The 17,177-nt window shown below is 52.9% G+C and overlaps 1 protein-coding gene across 1 annotated transcript in view; it reads right to left on the reverse strand.

Moving 5' to 3' along the window:
- Nucleotides 1–16,491, reverse strand: part of GTF2A1 (general transcription factor IIA subunit 1) — a 35,359-nt gene extending 18,868 nt beyond the window's left edge. The window contains exon 1 of the mRNA XM_073608575.1: nucleotides 16,340–16,491. Within this exon, the coding sequence (XP_073464676.1) occupies nucleotides 16,340–16,369 (30 nt within the window). The 5' untranslated portion in view covers nucleotides 16,370–16,491. The remainder of the gene's footprint in view (nucleotides 1–16,339) is intronic.
- Between the last annotated feature and the right edge of the window lie 686 nt (nucleotides 16,492–17,177).

Raw genomic sequence — 17,177 nt, forward strand, 5'->3', positions numbered from 1 at the left:
AGGCTGTTGAAGCGCCTCGATCAAAGCATTTTCATTGCGAAAGATAAAAATGAGGTCAGTGACCTGGCTGTGCTGTATGGAAGAGGTGAGTGAACCTCAACAGTGACAGAACAACTCTGTTGGCATGTAAAGTTATTTATTCCTTTGAATTCAACTGTAAAAATTGAGGAATGAATATTTCCATAGAGTAATAGATTTAAGAAAATATATACCATATTTCTGGCTTCCTTCTGTGCTTTTCAGCCAAGTCTTACCATTCTCCAGAGTCATTTATTTTTGCAGCTCAGGAAGAAAAAAAAAAAAAAAAAAAAAAGACTCAAAGCTGTTTTGAATATATTACTCCATGTAAAACATCACCATTGAAAGGACTTACAAATTGCAATGGGGATTGTAGCCGATTATGCTCATTTACATGGTCTGCCCGGCAGGCAAATATGGGAGTGACAGACCATAAGTCTCATGGCGTATCAATCATGGTGGGTTGGAGAGACCATGAGTCTATCAAATTTAGCCGTGTTAGTGGGTGGGATCCAAGGTCATCCCACTGCGGCCAGCGTGACGCAATTATGTGGTGGCTGATAAACGGCCCATGGAAGAAGTGGGCATAGCAGCCACGGGGGTAACATGGGACCTGAACAGAAACCTGAATGCACCAAGCATTAACACAACGATATAGAGCTTTCTTTAGTCATGTGGCAGTAATTGCCAAATTTCTTTGGCTGAAAGTAACTGTCACTGAAAAGTATCCCTATCTTGGTGTGTTAGCTTTCTGAATGGAGGGTAGAGGCTCCCATCATTCTCAAAGTGTAAAATGCCACTGTGAAGTGTTACTGTGGCACTGATATCTCATCGTGAGCTCTCCATGCAGTCATGTGACAGCCAGGGAGAAACCTGAGGCAGCGATTAATCTGCTGGCAATGACTGCAGTATGATACAAGAGTCACACGACTGTCACATTCTAGCCTGGTGACACCAAATCCTGTATTATAAACTTCTGATCCAAAAAGACACATCAATACGGAGCAGCAAAACAGCCCCCCCAATCCAATAGACACAGAAATATGACTCAGCAAAACAGACCCCCACATCCAAAAAGACATTGGAATAAGAGGCCACAAAACAGACTCCGCTATAAAAAAACAAAAAAACATACAAGGCAACAAAACCTCTTGATCCAAAAAAAACAGAGCAATACAAGGCAGCAAAACAGACCCCCAATCAATCAAAAAATTCACAGCTAAACAAGGCAGCAAAGCAGGCCTCCTGACCCAAAAAGACACGGCAGTAGGAAACAGTGAAGCACACTTTCTGATCCAAAACCCAGGGCAATAAGAGGCAGCAAAATGTATGACCTGATTGGAAAAAAATAAACACACAACACCACCCCACCACAAAGCAATAGGAGACAGCATCAAATGAAGCAAGGGAAAGGCCTCCCATTTTCTCCAGCAAGAATTAGACGACAAACAGACCTGTTTGGCGCCTGCATAAAAGCACCACAGCAGTCATCCATGGTGATCAACCTATCACTAAGTGTGCTGCGCTCACTCTGGGAGGCCAAGGAAGCGTCCCTTTGCCCAACACCGACCCCAAGGAAGCGTCCCTTTGCCCAACACCGACCCCAAGGAAGCGTCCCTTTGCCCAACACCGACCCCAAGGAAGCGTCCCTTTGCCCAACACCGACCCCAAGGAAGCGGCCCTTTGCCCAACACCGACCCCAAGGAAGCGGCCCTTTGCCCAACACCGACCCCAAGGAAGCGGCCCTTTGCCCAACACCGACCCCAAGGAAGCGGCCCTTTGCCCAACACCGACCCCAAGGAAGCGACCCTTTGCCCAACACCGACCCCAAGGAAGCGACCCTTTGCCCAACACCGACCCCAAGGAAGCGGCCCTTTGCCCAACACCGACCCCAAGGAAGCGGCCCTTTGCCCAACACCGACCCCAAGGAAGCGGCCCTTTGCCCAACACCGACCCCAAGGAAGCGGCCCTTTGCCCAACACCGACCCCAAGGAAGCGGCCCTTTGCCCAACACCGACCCCAAGGAAGCGGCCCTTTGCCCAACACCGACCCCAAGGAAGCGGCCCTTTGCCCAACACCGACCCCAAGGAAGCGGCCCTTTGCCCAACACCGACCCCAAGGAAGCGGCCCTTTGCCCAACACCGACCCCAAGGAAGCGGCCCTTTGCCCAACACCGACCCCAAGGAAGCGGTCCTTTGCCCAACACCGACCCCAAGGAAGCGGCCCTTCCCCAACACCGACCCCAAGGAAGCGGCCCTTCCCCAACACCGACCCTAAGGAAGCAGCCTTTTACCAACTCTGACCCCATGGAAGCGGTCTTTTACCAACACCGACCCCAAGGAAGTGGACTTTCCCCAACACTGACCCCAAGGAAGCGTCCTTTTACCAACTCTGACCCCAAGGAAGCGGCCTTTTACCAGCACTGACCCCAAGGAAGCGGCCTTTTACCAGCACTGACCCCAAGGAAGCTGCCTTTTACCAACAACGACCCCAAGGAGATGGCTTTTCTGCATCAACAGGAGTTTGTTTATTCGGCTTCGCCAGATTTGTAGTTCTTTGGAGGATTATAAAGGGGTTGCAGCTGAATTATGATTATGTTTTAATGAAACATGGTTATATGTATGATATTTTGAAAAGAACCTTCAACATTGCTTCTAAGGATAGACAGGAATTGATGACCGAAAAAACAAAAAAGATAAGATAAAAGGAACAAGGTACCAGGCAACTTGTGTTACCGATTAAAATCTTGATATGAAGATATAAGAAGCTATACAAAAGGTATTTGCCTGTGTTATATTGGGATCCTGTGTATTCTGCAATTTTTAAAAAAATCCTGTTCTTTGGGTCTTCGCCAGAAAAAGTTAATAGTGAACAGTGCAGTCTCAAGTCAGTCTGTTAGCTTTAAGAAGGAGAGGAGAGCCTTGCCATCCATGGCTGTGTGTTTCTATTGATGAACACAGCGTAGGCGACAACTCTAGTCCCTGCATGCAAAGGTGGCTCTATAGGATGCTGCAAGAGAAAGAAGCCACCCTAAAACAGGAAACCTGGAGCAGTGGTCATGGCAGGAGCTTAAACCGGAACACAGGCAAGGATTAAAATATATAAACAAAAAAGTCAGTGCTACTACCCATAGTCATGACTAAGGCCTTATAGGCTGAAACGCGTCAACTGTTCTTATTTGCGTTTGGTCACTGTGGCTTGTCAATAAGTATTATACTTCTTAAGAGCAATCACCGGAGTGTGGATCATCTTTTCCTCAAGGATTAAAATATACAGAAGCTGCATACTCAGTAAGTGATTAAATCAGCTGCTGAAAGTGGTTAAAAAAACTGTGCATGTTAAATATCACTGTATATGGTCCCATGCATACGCTGTCTGCATTGAGGACCGCTCACCCTGTCACATTAGGATTAGCAGCTGCGTCCTAACAGACACCTGCATGCGGCACCTAGAAGTTGAGGTGCGGAAAAAAAAAAAATAGCCCTTTCACACACTGTACGGGCATCATTGCCCCTGTGAATGGGCCCAAGTTTTGAAGCCACACAGTGGGGAAAATAATGATTTGATCCCCAGCAGATTTTGTAGGTTTGCCCACTTACAAAGAAATTAAGGGTCTATCATTTTTTATCATAGGTGTATTTTAAATGAGGGAGACAGAATATCAACCAAAAATCCAGAAGAAAAAAAACACGATGCAAATGTTATAAATGGAGTTGCAGTTCAGTGAGTAAAAAAGGTATTTGATCCCCTACCAACCAACAATAATTCTGTCTCCCACAGGCTGGCTACAGTAGGTGCTCATGTAGTACACAGATTAGTCCTGTCAATGTAAGAAGACGCTCCTAATGACAGCTTGTTCTGTGTATAAAAGACACCTGTCCACAGAATCTCCTTTTCCATTCAAACCTCACCATTAGAGACAAGATAGTAGACCTGCACAAGGCAGGAATTGGCTACAAGACCATCAGTAAGAAGTTTGGTGAGAAGCAGATAACTATTGGAGCGAATATTCGCAAATGGAAAAAAAATACAAAATAACCATCAATCCCCCTTGGTTTGGAGCTCCACGCAAGATTTTGCCTCATGAGGCAAGGATGATCATTAGAAAAGTGAGGGATCAGACAAGAACCACACGGGAGGAGCTTGTGAATGATCTCAAGGAAGTTGGGACCATAGTCACCAATCAAACCATTAGTAACAAAACACGCCGCCATGGATTGAAATCCTGCAGCGCCCGCATGCTCCCCTCCTCAAGAAGGCACATGTACAGGCCCATCTGAAGTTTGCCAATGAACATCTAATTGATTCAGAGAAGGATTGGGAGAAAGTGCTGGGGTCAGAGGAGAGCAAAATTGAGTTATCTGGCATTAATTCAGCTCGCCGTGTTTGGAGGAATAAAAATGCTGACTATGACCCTAATAACACCATCCCCTACAGTCAAGCATGGAGGTGTAAACATTATGCTTTGAGGCTATTTCTCTGCTAAAGGTACAGGCTGACTCTGCCCTATTGAGGGGCCATATATTGTAGAATCTTGAATGAGAACCTTCTTCCCTCAGCCAGACCACTGAAGATGGGCCATGGATGGGTCTTCCAGCATGACAATGACCCAAAACATACTACCAAGGCTACAAGGAAGTGGCTCAAGAAAAAGCACATTAAGCTCATGGAGTAGAGAGGCCAGTCTCCAGACCTTAATCCTATAGAAAATTTATGGAGGGAGCTGAAACTTCGAATTGCCAAGAGACAGCCAAGAAACCTTAAGGGCACTTTCAAACTGAGGCGCGGGGGTGTCGGCAGTAAAGCGCCACTAGTTTTAGCGGCGCTATTTGGCCACTAGCGGGGCGCTTTTAATCCCTGCAAAGCGCGCTGCCGGGGTCGCTTTGCAGGCACTGCCATTGATTTCAATGGGCATGGGCTAAAGTGCCTCAAAGATGCTGCTTGCAGGACTTTTTTTTAACGTCCACAAGCGCACCAGTCCAGTGTAAAAGTCCTCAGGTTTTCAGACTGGAATGAAAGGAGAGGCGCTTTACAGTCGCTATTTTTAGCGCTAAAATGCCTGTAAAGCACCTCAGTGTGAAAGTAGCCTAAGGATTTACAGAGGATTTGTAAAGAAGAGTGGACCAAAATCCCTCCTTATGCCCTGTACACACGGGCAGACTTTTCGGCAACAAAGGTCCGACAGTCTTTCCAATGGACTTTCGAACGAACTGACTTACCTACACACGATCACACCAAAGTCCGACGGATTCGTATGTGATGATGTACGACTGGACTAAAATAAGGAAGTTCATAGCCAATAGTTGCCCAGTGTCGTTTTTTGTCCGTCGGACTAGCATACAGACGAGCGGATTTTTCAATAGGAACTGGGTCCGGTGGAGTTCCGACGTAAAGATTTGAGATATGTTACAAATCTAAAGTCTGTCAGATTTTCGTCAGAAACAGTCCAGTCGAAAAGTCCGCTCGTGTGTACAGGGCATTAGATGTGTGAAAACCTGGTAAACAGACCCCCAGATCCAAAAAGACACCACAATATGAGGCAACAAAACAGACCCTGATCCAAAAAACAAAACAGCTGTACGAGGCAGCAAAACAGACCCCCTATCCCAAAAAAACAGCAATATGAGGCAGCGAAACAGACCCCTGATCCAAAAAGTCACAGCTAAACAAGGCAGCAAAGTAGGCTAGGCCTCCTGACCCAAAAAGACAACACCGACCCCAAGGAAGCAGCCTTTTACTAACACCGACCCCAAGGAAACAGCCTTTTACCAACACCGACCCCAAGGAAGCAGCCTTTTACCAACACCGACCCCAAGGAAGCAGCCTTCTACCAACACCGACCCCAAGGAAGCAGCCTTCTACCAACACCGACCGAAAATTTATGGAGGGAGCCGAAACTTTGAGTTACCAAGAGGTAGCTAAGCAACCTTAAGGATTTAGAGAAGATCTGTAAAAGAGTAGACCAAAATACCTCCTGAGATGTGTGCAAACCTGGTCACCACCTACAAGAAACTGCTTACCTCTGTGCTTGCCAACAAGGGTTTCTCCACCAAGTACGAAGTCATGTTTTGCTTGGGGATCAAATACTTATTTTACTCACTGAACTGCAAGGAGGCGGCTCTTCCCCGACCCCAAAGAGGCGGCTCTTCCCCGACCCCAAAGAGGCGGCTCTTCCCCGACCCCAAAGAGGCGGCTCTTCCCCGACCCCAAAGAGGCGGCTCTTCCCCGACCCCAAAGAGGCGGCTCTTCCCCGACCCCAAAGAGGCGGCTCTTCCCCGACCCCAAAGAGGCGGCTCTTCCCCGACCCCAAAGAGGCGGCTCTTCCCCGACCCCAAAGAGGCGGCTCTTCCCCGACCCCAAAGAGGCGGCTCTTCCCCGACCCCAAAGAGGCGGCTCTTCCCCGACCCCAAAGAGGCGGCTCTTCCCCGACCCCAAAGAGGCGGCTCTTCCCCGACCCCAAAGAGGCGGCTCTTTCCCGACCCCAAAGAGGCGGCTCTTTCCCGACCCCAAAGGAGGAGGCTTTTCCCAACCCCCAAAGGAGGAGGCTTTTCCCAACCCCCAAAGGAGGAGGCTTTTCCCAACCCCCAAAGGAGGAGGCTTTTCCCAACCCCCAAAGGAGGAGGCTTTTCCCAACCCCCAAAGGAGGAGGCTTTTCCCAACCCCCAAAGGAGGAGGCTTTTCCCAACCCCCAAGGAGGAGGCTCTTCCCAACCCCCAAGGAGGAGGCTCTTCCCAAACCCCCAAGGAGGAGGCTCTTCCCAAACCCCCAAGGAGGAGGCTCTTCCCCAACCCCCAAGGAGGAGGCTCTTCCCCAACCCCCAAGGAGGCGGCTCTTCCCCAACCCCCAAGGAGGCGGCTCTTCCCCAACCCCCAAGGAGGCGGCTCTTCCCCAACCTCAAGGAGGCGGCTCTTCCCCAACCTCAAGGAGGCGGCTCTTCCCAAGCACCGATCCCAAGGAGGCGGCTCTTCCCAAACACCGACCCCAAAGAGGCAGCCTTTTGCCAACACCGACCAAGGAAGCAGCCTTCTACCAACACCGACCGAAAATTTATGGAGGGAGCCGAAACTGAGTTGCCAAGAGACAGCTAAGAAACCTTAAGGATTTAGAGAAGATCTGTAAAGAAGAGTGGACCAAAATCCCTCCTGAGATGTGTGCAAACTGGGTCACCACCTACAAGAAACTGCTTACCTCTGTGCTTGCCAACAAGGGTTTCTCCACCAAGTACTAAGTCATGTTTTGCTTGGGGATCAAATACTTATTTTACTCACTGAACTGCAACTCCATTTATAACATTTGTATCGTGTGTTTTTTTTTTTTTCTGGATTTTTGGTTGATATTCTGTCTATCATTTAAAATAGACCCGTGATAAAAAATTATAGATCCTTTGTAAGTGGGCTAATTTACACAATCTGCAGGGGATCAAATACTTATTTTCCCCACTGTATATAAATGTAGCAATAATTGTGATCCTTGTTGTGTACATGGAAGCAGGTAAAGAATGTATGTCTGCATCACGGAATATATCATTCCTCAAATATTTTATTGATGATAACACACAGGATTCCAGCTGGTATGAATTTAGAATAGGATGTTACTTCTTATTATGGGTGAGATTACTCTCTCCTGCACAGCTGGGAATGGAGTACGTATTGAGAAAAACATTTTCATGCTATATTCAAAAGTGCTTCATCAGATCTTGTTTGTATGGAGTTTTTCCCAGACGCTGTGTGGCTTTTTAAAAGAGCACATTTCTACAGGGCTCGTTTATATTCATTTCAATAGGTAGGTTTTGTTTAACAATATGTACTGTAGTGGGCTGTATGTTACCATTTATGCTGCTAGATGGCGTGCTGCAAAACCTTTAAATTGCAATTCTTACATGTTTTTTTTTTCTTTTTATACACACAGTACATATTGTGATGACCATTTACATTGTAAAAATGTTTTTAATGTTTATATTTCTTCCTGCTGGCTATTTTAATAAAAGAAGGTTATTTTACATCTCGGTATGCGGCATTCTGGTCGTTGGTACAACTGACTGCTTCGGTGGAGACAAGCCGGGTCAGCTCCTGAGATGCCTCCGCTGTGTGATGGTTCTGGGGCCCCAATGGAGGTATCACCACTTCCTCGGAGCAGTGCATGGCCTACTTTTCCAAGTCAGCATCCCCCAGGCGAGGAGAGACCACAGGTACCCTGCCAGGAGAAGGTGAAAAGAATTTGCTGCTCCAGGAGAGACAAATGAGCCAGATGGAGTCCTCTGACCAGTGCCAGCCCGCCTCCGTGTGTAGTATCAAAATAAGAAGTAATGGCTGCACATCGAGGAGTTCCAAATGACGTTTAATAAAAACCACCGAAGTCTGTCTGTTGGTGTCCTATGGTGTGACTTTAGTCGTTTTTAATAAACGGCATTCGTAACGTCTCGATGTGCAGCCATTACTTCTTATTTTGACCCTGACAGGAGAAGCCGGAGGTCTCATTTAATGGATCCCCTTGTTAAGGGTGGTCACCTACAATGCAAGCCATCTGACTGGTGAGACTGATGGGTAGTGCAGCCCCCAACATGCCAGTTCTGGCAAAGTCTTTATCCGAAACCCTCAATTCAAATTCCCCCACAACCATCATCCAGGTAGAGGGACTAAAAAGGTACAGAGACACAAGATGCATGTTGTCTATCTAGTGGATCCCTGCAATAAGTGGTCACCTACACAGTCAGGACAAGACATTGAACCAGAGATACTGATGCCGACACTATCCTCATCCAGAACGGGCTGCTTCGGTGGAGACAAGCCAGGTCAGCTCCTGAGATGTTTCAGCCATGTGCTGGTTCTGGGGCCCCAATGCAGGTATCACCACTTCCTTAGAGCAGTGCACAGACTACTTTTCCAAGTCAGCCCCCCCCCCAGGTGAGGAGAGACCACAGGTACCCCGACAGAAGAAGCCAGGGGTCTCATTTAATGTATCCCCTATTAAGGGTGGTCACTTACAATACACGCACAAGCCATCTGAACGGTGAGACTGATGGGCTAGTGAAGTCCCCAACATGCCAGTTCTGGAAAAGTCTTTATCCAAAACTATAAATTCCAATCCCCCCCACAACCATCCTCCAGGTAGAGAGACTAAAAAGGTACAGAGACACAAGATGCCTGTGTCTATCTAGTGGATCCCTGCAATAAGTGGTCACCTACACAGTTGGGGCAAGACATCGGACCAGAGATACTGAAGAATGACTGCAGCCCCCCGACATACTGATTCCGGCACTATCCTCAACCAAAACTCTCAAATCTTTCTCCCCCTTTCCCAGGCTGAGAAAGACTACAGGTACCGGACGCAAGATGCCAGGAATTACATCTAGCAGATCCCCTACTACAATGGTCTGAAGCCATTGACCCTCAGAGACTGATGGGCTACTGTGGCCCCTGACATGCCAGTAAGCAACGTCTTTGTTCTTCCTTCAACAGGGAAATTTGTTCTCTCTGGAATAATAAATTTGGCCACTAGATGGCACTCAGAATAAATGTACTGTTTCACAGAAGCTAGAGCAGGGGTGTCAAACTCAAATTTAATTGCAGGCCACATCAGCAGTATGGTTGCCCTCAAAGGGGCCATCTGGAGTTGGGGTGCACTATGTACAGAATGTAGATTACAGGGGGTGCGTTATGTATAGAGTTCAGGGTACAGGGGGTGCATCACGTACAGAGTGCCAAGTTCAGGAGTACAATATGCACAGAGTTCGGGGTGCGCTGTGTACAGAGTGCAGGGTACACTTCTCACCCACAGGCAGAGAGGGGACTACAGGTACCCAGATATGAGATATTGGGAGGGTCCACCTATTAGATCTACGGGTGGTCAATCATGTCGCAAGCACATGCCTTGGGCTGGCGATACCGACTGACTACTGAAGTCCCCTGATATGCCAGTTCTGGCAATGTGTTCACCCTAAACTCTCCACTCTTTCCCCTCTGGGCAGAGAAGGACTACAGGTACCCAGTTTAGCTGAGCCCCTGCTAGGGGCAGTAACATGACCAGCAACACCGATGGGCTCCTGTAGCCCCTGTCATGCCAGCTCTGGCAACATCTTCATCCAAATATCTTCATTCTCCCCCCCTCTGTGTGGATAGGGGCTAAAGGTACCCATATAAAAGATGACAGGGATTCCATCTAGCCGAGTCCCTGCTATGAGTGGTTACAAGCCACCGCACCAGTAACAATGGACTATTCTAACCCCCAAATGTCGGTTCTAGGACGACGGTCACCCAAAACTCTCCATTCTTTCCTCCGGCAGAGAGGGACTACAGGTATGCAGATACGAGATGGTGGGAGTGCCATCTGGTGGATGCCATCTGTGGTCCCAAGCCATCTAACAGGTCAGACTGATGGGCTGCTGCAACCTTCCACATGCCAGTTATATTAATATCCTCACCAAAAATTCACCATTCCTTCTCCCCCAGGTAGAGAGGGACTCTATATGTACCCAAGGATGAGATACTGGGGAGGTCCATCCACTGGGTCCCCCTGGCTACGGGTGGTCACCTTCACTATAGGTACAAGCCACTGGCCCAGCAAGACTGAATGGCTACTGCAGTCCCAAAAACATGCCAGTTCTGGCAATATCCTCACCAAAAACTAGCCACCCCCCCAGGTAGAGGGACTCTATGGGTACCTAGAGATCAGATGTCCATCTACTGGATCACCTGCTATGAGTGGTCACCTTCACTGTAGAAGCAAGCCACAAGACTGATTGGCTACTGCAGCCCCCCATCATGCCAGTTCTGGTAATACTGTCATCCAAAATTCTGCCCACCCCCCACAGGCTGAAGAAGGCTACAGGCATCCAGATATGAGATGCTGGGGATTCCATCTAGCTAAGCCCCTGCTAGAGGTGATCACCTACAGTGCAGGTACAAGCCATCAAACCGGTGAGCCTGATGGTCTACTATAGCCCCCGACATGCTGCTTACGGCAACATCTTCTCCCAAAACTCTCCATTCACACGACTGTTGTCACGGCACACCGGAGCATACAGGTTTAGAGGGCTTCCACCCCGAGCAGTCATGGCTGCCATTGTTGATCTGACCAGCCCCCCCCCCCCGCCCCCCCCCCCCCCAGATTCTACAGCCAAATAGAGAGATTAGGCCACAGCTGGAGTACAAAGCAGGCAGAGTGTGATCTTTTGGGCTAGCAGACCGCTGACAGGTTCTCAGAAAAGCAACACAGCTCAACCAGTACTACGAAACCCATAGAACACGATCTGTCAGCGATTTCCACCCTCCCGTTCCAGGCACCTTATCCCAGACACCCCCCCCCCCCCGCCCAGCACACAATCATTCCAGCCTCCACACTGCAATCTGAGCGGCCATAATAATGTGAACGCTCTGCAATACAATAATACAATACAGCACTGTACGCCTTTGCCTTTACACCGATTCCCCCCCCAATCCACCAGTCAGCAGGCTGCACAGAACACAGGGGAGGCGACAGTCAGCACACTGCTCCCTCCCAACTGTCACTGCTATATAAAGCCAGCAGAGCCGGTGGGGGGATGGGGCGCTGACATCAGCAGCCAAAACTCCCCCTCCCCACCGCCTGTATATAGAGAGCTGCTATGGCTGTGTGCAGACAGGAGGCTGGGAGAGCGGGGCTGTGTGCTACATACACGGATCACCCTGTGCACATATATTATATACTGCGCCTCCACCCCGACAATGTAGAAACCATACGTTGTATACACCCCCGGCAGTGAGGGGTCCTCATACACACAATATACCCACTTCCCACACCGATATATTGTAGTCGTCATTGTGTCTGCATATAGCAGCTATACCCATACAGAGCAAGCAGACACAGCAACCGAGGGGGGGGGGGGGGGGGGGGGGTCCTCCTACACCCCAGACACAGGAACCGAAGGGGAGGGGGGTCCTCCTACACCCCAGACACAGAAACCGAAGGGGGGTCCTCCTACACCCCAGACACAGGAACCGAAGGGGAGGGGGTCCTCCTACACCCCAGACACAGGAACCGAAGGGGAGGGGGTCCTCCTACACCCCAGACACAGGAACCGAGGGGGAGGGGGGGTCCTCCTACACCCCAGACACAGGAAAGAAGGGGAGGGGGGTCCTCCTACACCCCAGACACAGAAACCGAAGGGGAGGGGGGTCCTCCTACACCCCAGACACAGGAACCGAAGGGGAGGGGGGTCCTCCTACACCCCAGACACAGGAACCGAAGGGGAGGGGGGTCCTCCTACACCCCAGACATAGGAACCGAGGGGGAGGGGGGGTCCTCCTACACCCCAGACACAGGAACCGAAGGGGAGGGGGTCCTCCTACACCCCAGACATAGGAACCGAGGGGGAGGGGGGGTCCTCCTACACCCCAGACATAGGAACCGAGGGGGAGGGGGGGTCCTCCTACACCCCAGACATAGGAACCGAGGGGGAGGGGGGGTCCTCCTACACCCCAGATACAGGAACCGAAGGGGAGGGGGTCCTCCTACACCCCAGACACAGGAACCGAAGGGGAGGGGGGTCCTCCTACACCCCAGACACAGGAACCGAAGGGGGGTCCTCCTACACCCCAGACACAGGAACCGAAGGGGGGGTCCTCCTACACCCCAGACACAGGAACCGAGGGGAGGGGGGTCCTCATACACCCCAGACACAGAAATCAAGGGGGAGGGGGGGTCCTCCTACACCCCAGACACAGGAACCGAGGGGGAGGGGGGTCCTCATACACCCCAGACACAGAAATCGAGGGGGAGGGGGGTCCTCCTACACCCCAGACACAGGAACCGAGGGGGAGGGGGGTCCTCCTACACCCCAGACACAGGAACCGAAGGGGGGGTCCTCCTACACCCCAGACACAGGAACTGAGGGGGAGGGGGGTCCTCCTACACCCCAGACACAGGAACCGAGGGGGAGGGGGGTCCTCCTACACCCCAGACACAGGAACCGAGGGGGAGGGGGGTCCTCCTACACCCCAGACACAGGAACCGAGGGGGAGGGGGGTCCTCCTACACCCCAGACACAGGAACCGAGGGGGAGGGGGGTCCTCCTACACCCCAGACACAGGAACCGAGGGGGAGGGGGGTCCTCCTACACCCCAGACACAGGAACCGAGGGGGAGGGGGGTCCTCCTACACCCCAGACACAGGAACCGAGGGGGAAGGGGGGTCCTCCTACACCCCAGACACAGGAACCGAGGGGGAAGGGGGGTCCTCCTACACCCCAGACACAGGAACCGAAGGGGGGGTCCTCCTACACCCCAGACACAGCAACCGAGGGGGAGGGGGGTCCTCCTACACCCCAGACACAGCAACCGAGGGGGAGGGGGGTCCTCCTACACCCCAGACACAGCAACCGAGGGGGGGTACCTCCTACACCCCAGACACAGCAACCGAGGGGGGGTACCTCCTACACCCCAAAGGAACCGAGGGGGGGGGTCCTCCTACACCCCAAAGGAACCGAGGGGGGGGGGTCCTCCTACACCCCAGACAAAGAAACCGAGGGGGGGGTCCTCCTACACCCCAGACACAGGAACCGAAGGGGGGGGGGATCAGGGTCTTCCTACACCCCAGACACAGGAACCGAAGGGGGAGGGGGGGGGTCCTCCTACACCCCAGACACAGGAACCGAAGGGGGAGGGGTCCACCTACACCCCAGACACAGAAACCGAAGGGAGAGGTGGGTCCTCCTACACCCCAGACACAGAAACCGAAGGGAGAGGTGGGTCCTCCTACACCCGACACAGGAACCGAAGGGGGGGGGATCAGGGTCTTCCTACACCCCAGACACAGGAACCGAAGGGGGGGGATCAGGGTCTTCCTACACCCCAGACACAGGAACCGAAGGGGGGGGGGGTCAGGGTCTTCATACACAGATGATATGGGGGGTCCTTACACCCTATACACAGGTAAGGGCGATATCCCCATACACAGGTGATGGGAGTCCTTACACCCAAGATATAGGAAAAAGGGGGTCCCCATAGACTCTAGATACAGGCTATGGGGAAGCCCCTGCACCTTAGACACAGGCAACAGGGGTCCCCCATACACTCTTAACATCGGTAGCGTGTATGTGTGTGTGTGTGTGTGTGGGGCTCCTGTAATAAAACCATATAAAGGGGGGTGTCTGTTACAGGACAGGTTCTCTTTTATTCACAAAACACCAGAGATGGGGCCCCGAATGTGTACACAGAGGCTAGAGACACGGTGCCCAACACCCAGGGGAACTCACTGAGGGCCTTACTATGGCAAGTCAAGGGGCCCCTAACATGGAAAACTCCTGAGGGCCGCAACAGCAAACATCACTATGATCATCAGGAGAACTCAATACTACTAGGCCCACCAATAAGAAATCTACAGTCCGGGGGGGGCCCACCATTGAGAAATCTACAGTCTGGGGGGGGCCCCACCAATTGAGAATCTACAGTCCAGGGGGGGCCCACCAATTCGGAATCTACAGTCCAGGGGGGGGCCCCACCAATTGGGAATCTACAGTCAGGGGGGGGGCCCCACCAATTGGGAATCTACAGTCAGGGGGGGTGCCCCACCAATTGGGAATCTACAGTCAGGGGGGGGGCCCACCAATTGGGAATCTACAGTCAGGGGGGGGGTGCCCCACCAATTGGGAATCTACAGTCAGGGGGGGGGGCCCACCAATTGGGAATCTACAGTCAGGGGAGGGCCCCACCAATTGGGAATCTACAGTCAGGGGAGGGCCCCACCAATTGGGAATCTACAGTCAGGGGAGGGCCCCACCAATTGGGAATCTACAGTCAGGGGAGGGCCCCACCAATTGGGAATCTACAGTCAGGGGAGGGCCCCACCAATTGGGAATCTACAGTCAGGGGAGGGCCCCACCAATTGGGAATCTACAGTCGGGAGGGCCCCACCAATTGGGAATCTACAGTCGGGGGGGGCCCCACCAATTGGGAATCTACAGTCGGGGGGGCCCACCAATTGGGAATCTACAGTCGGGGGGGGCCCACCAATTGGGAATCTACAGTCCAGGGGCCCCACCAATTGGGAATCTACAGTCAGGGGGGGGCCCCACCAATTGGGAATCTACAGTCAGGGGGGGGCCCCACCAATTGGGAATCTACAGTCAGGGGGGGGCCCCACCATTGGGAATCTACAGTCAGGGGGGGGCCCCACCAATTGGGAATCTACAGTCAGGGGGGGGCCCCCACCAATTGGGAATCTACAGTCAGGGGGGGCCCCACCAATTGGGAATCTACAGTCAGGGGGGGGGCCCCACCAATTGGGAATCTACAGTCAGGGGGGGGCCCCACCAATTGGGAATCTACAGTCAGGGGGGGGCCCACCAATTGGGAATCTACAGTCAGGGGGGGGGGCCCACCAATTGGGAATCTACAGTCAGGGGGGGGGCCCACCAATTGGGAATCTACAGTCAGGGGGGGGGCCCCCACCAATTGGGAATCTACAGTCGGGGGGGGGCCCCACCAATTGGGAATCTACAGTCAGGGGGGGCCCCACCAATTGGGAATCTACAGTCCGGGGGGGGCCCCACCAATTGGGAATCTACAGTCCGGGGGGGGGCCCCACCAATTGGGAATCTACAGTCCGGGGGGGGCCCACCAATTGGGAATCTACAGTCCGGGGCGGGGGGGGGGGGGGCCCACCAATTGGGAATCTACAGTCCGGGGGGGGGGGGCCCACCAATTGGGAATCTACAGTCCGGGGGGGGGGCCCCACCAATTGGAATCTACAGTCCGGGGGGGGGGGGGGGGCCCCACCAATTGGGAATCTACAGTCCGGGGGGGGGGGGCCCCACCAATTGGGAATCTACAGTCCGGGGGGGGGGGCCCCACCAATTGGGAATCTACAGTCCGGGGGGGGGGGCCCCACCAATTGGGAATCTACAGTCCGGGGCCCCATATATCAACCTATACCTGCCAGGGGCCCCTGGTTACAGACATTCAGGGGCTCCAGTTAACCTCATCCACCACTCCACAGGCCCAGGGGCCATCTCTATGGGGCCCCAGACTCCTGACTCCACACTCTGGGGGCCCCTGTGCCATGCTATAGGGTCTTGCTCGTTATCTGTTGGTCTCCGAGTCCAGGGGCCCCTGGACACCCCCCTCTCACATTTCAGGGGCCCTTTGTTTACACATGGCTCCTGGGGACACATCCTCCCCCACCCTATGGATCACTCGGCTCCGGGGCCCCTGTATTCCCCACCACACGATCCAGGGGCCCCTCTATGTTCACTGAAGGGGCCAAAGGTCCCCCAAATTCATTTGTTCAGCCCATCCAGGGGCCCCTCCTCTTCTCTCCCACCCTCCGACTCTCCCGGGCTCCTTACCACGGGGTTGGCGTTGGCGGGGGTCGCCATGTCCCGCAGTGAGCCCGGAGCTCCGACTCTCCGCTCTCCTTTATATACCGATCCGGCCGCCCAGACCAGCCGCGGGATGACTAGGATCTCGCGAGAACTCCGCCTCCGGGGGTGGGGCCTAGAGGAGTGAGGCGGGATGAACAACGGCTGCTAAGGAGGGGGCCACGCCCCTTCCGCGACACCCCGCCCTGCCTGTGTGACCAGCTCCGCCCCCTCCCTGCCCCCACTCTAGACGCCGAGCACAAACAACTCCGCCCCCTACAAGGAGATCACTTGAGTGTGTGAGAGCCCGGGTCACCGGACAGAGGAGGACACCGGGGGAGGGGCGGCGTGTTCTCACCTATTCCATGTCCCAGCAACCCTCACCCCTCCCTTATATAGGGAACTACCCCTCCCCCATACAGGGGACTACATGTCCCCTCCCCCATACAGAGGACTACATGTCCCAGCACCCCCCTCCCCCATACAGAGGACTACATGTCCCAGCAACCCTCCCCCATACAGAGGACTACATGTCCCAGCACCCCCCTCCCCCAGAGGACTACATGTCCCAGCAACCCTCTCCCATACAGAGGACTACATGTCCCTCCCCATACAGAGGACTACATGTCCCCTCCCCCCATACAGAGGACTACATGTCCCCTCCCCCATACAGAGGACTACATGTCCCAGCACCCCCCTCCCCCATACAGAGGACTACATGTCCCAGCACCCCCCTCCCCCATACAGAGGACTACATGTCCCAGCAACCCTCTCCCATACAGAGGACTACATGTCCCAGCACCCCCCTCCCCCATACAGAGGACTA

Source organism: Aquarana catesbeiana, linkage group LG13, assembly GCF_042186555.1.
Source record: "Aquarana catesbeiana isolate 2022-GZ linkage group LG13, ASM4218655v1, whole genome shotgun sequence".
Classification (NCBI taxonomy): Eukaryota; Metazoa; Chordata; class Amphibia; order Anura; family Ranidae; genus Aquarana; species Aquarana catesbeiana.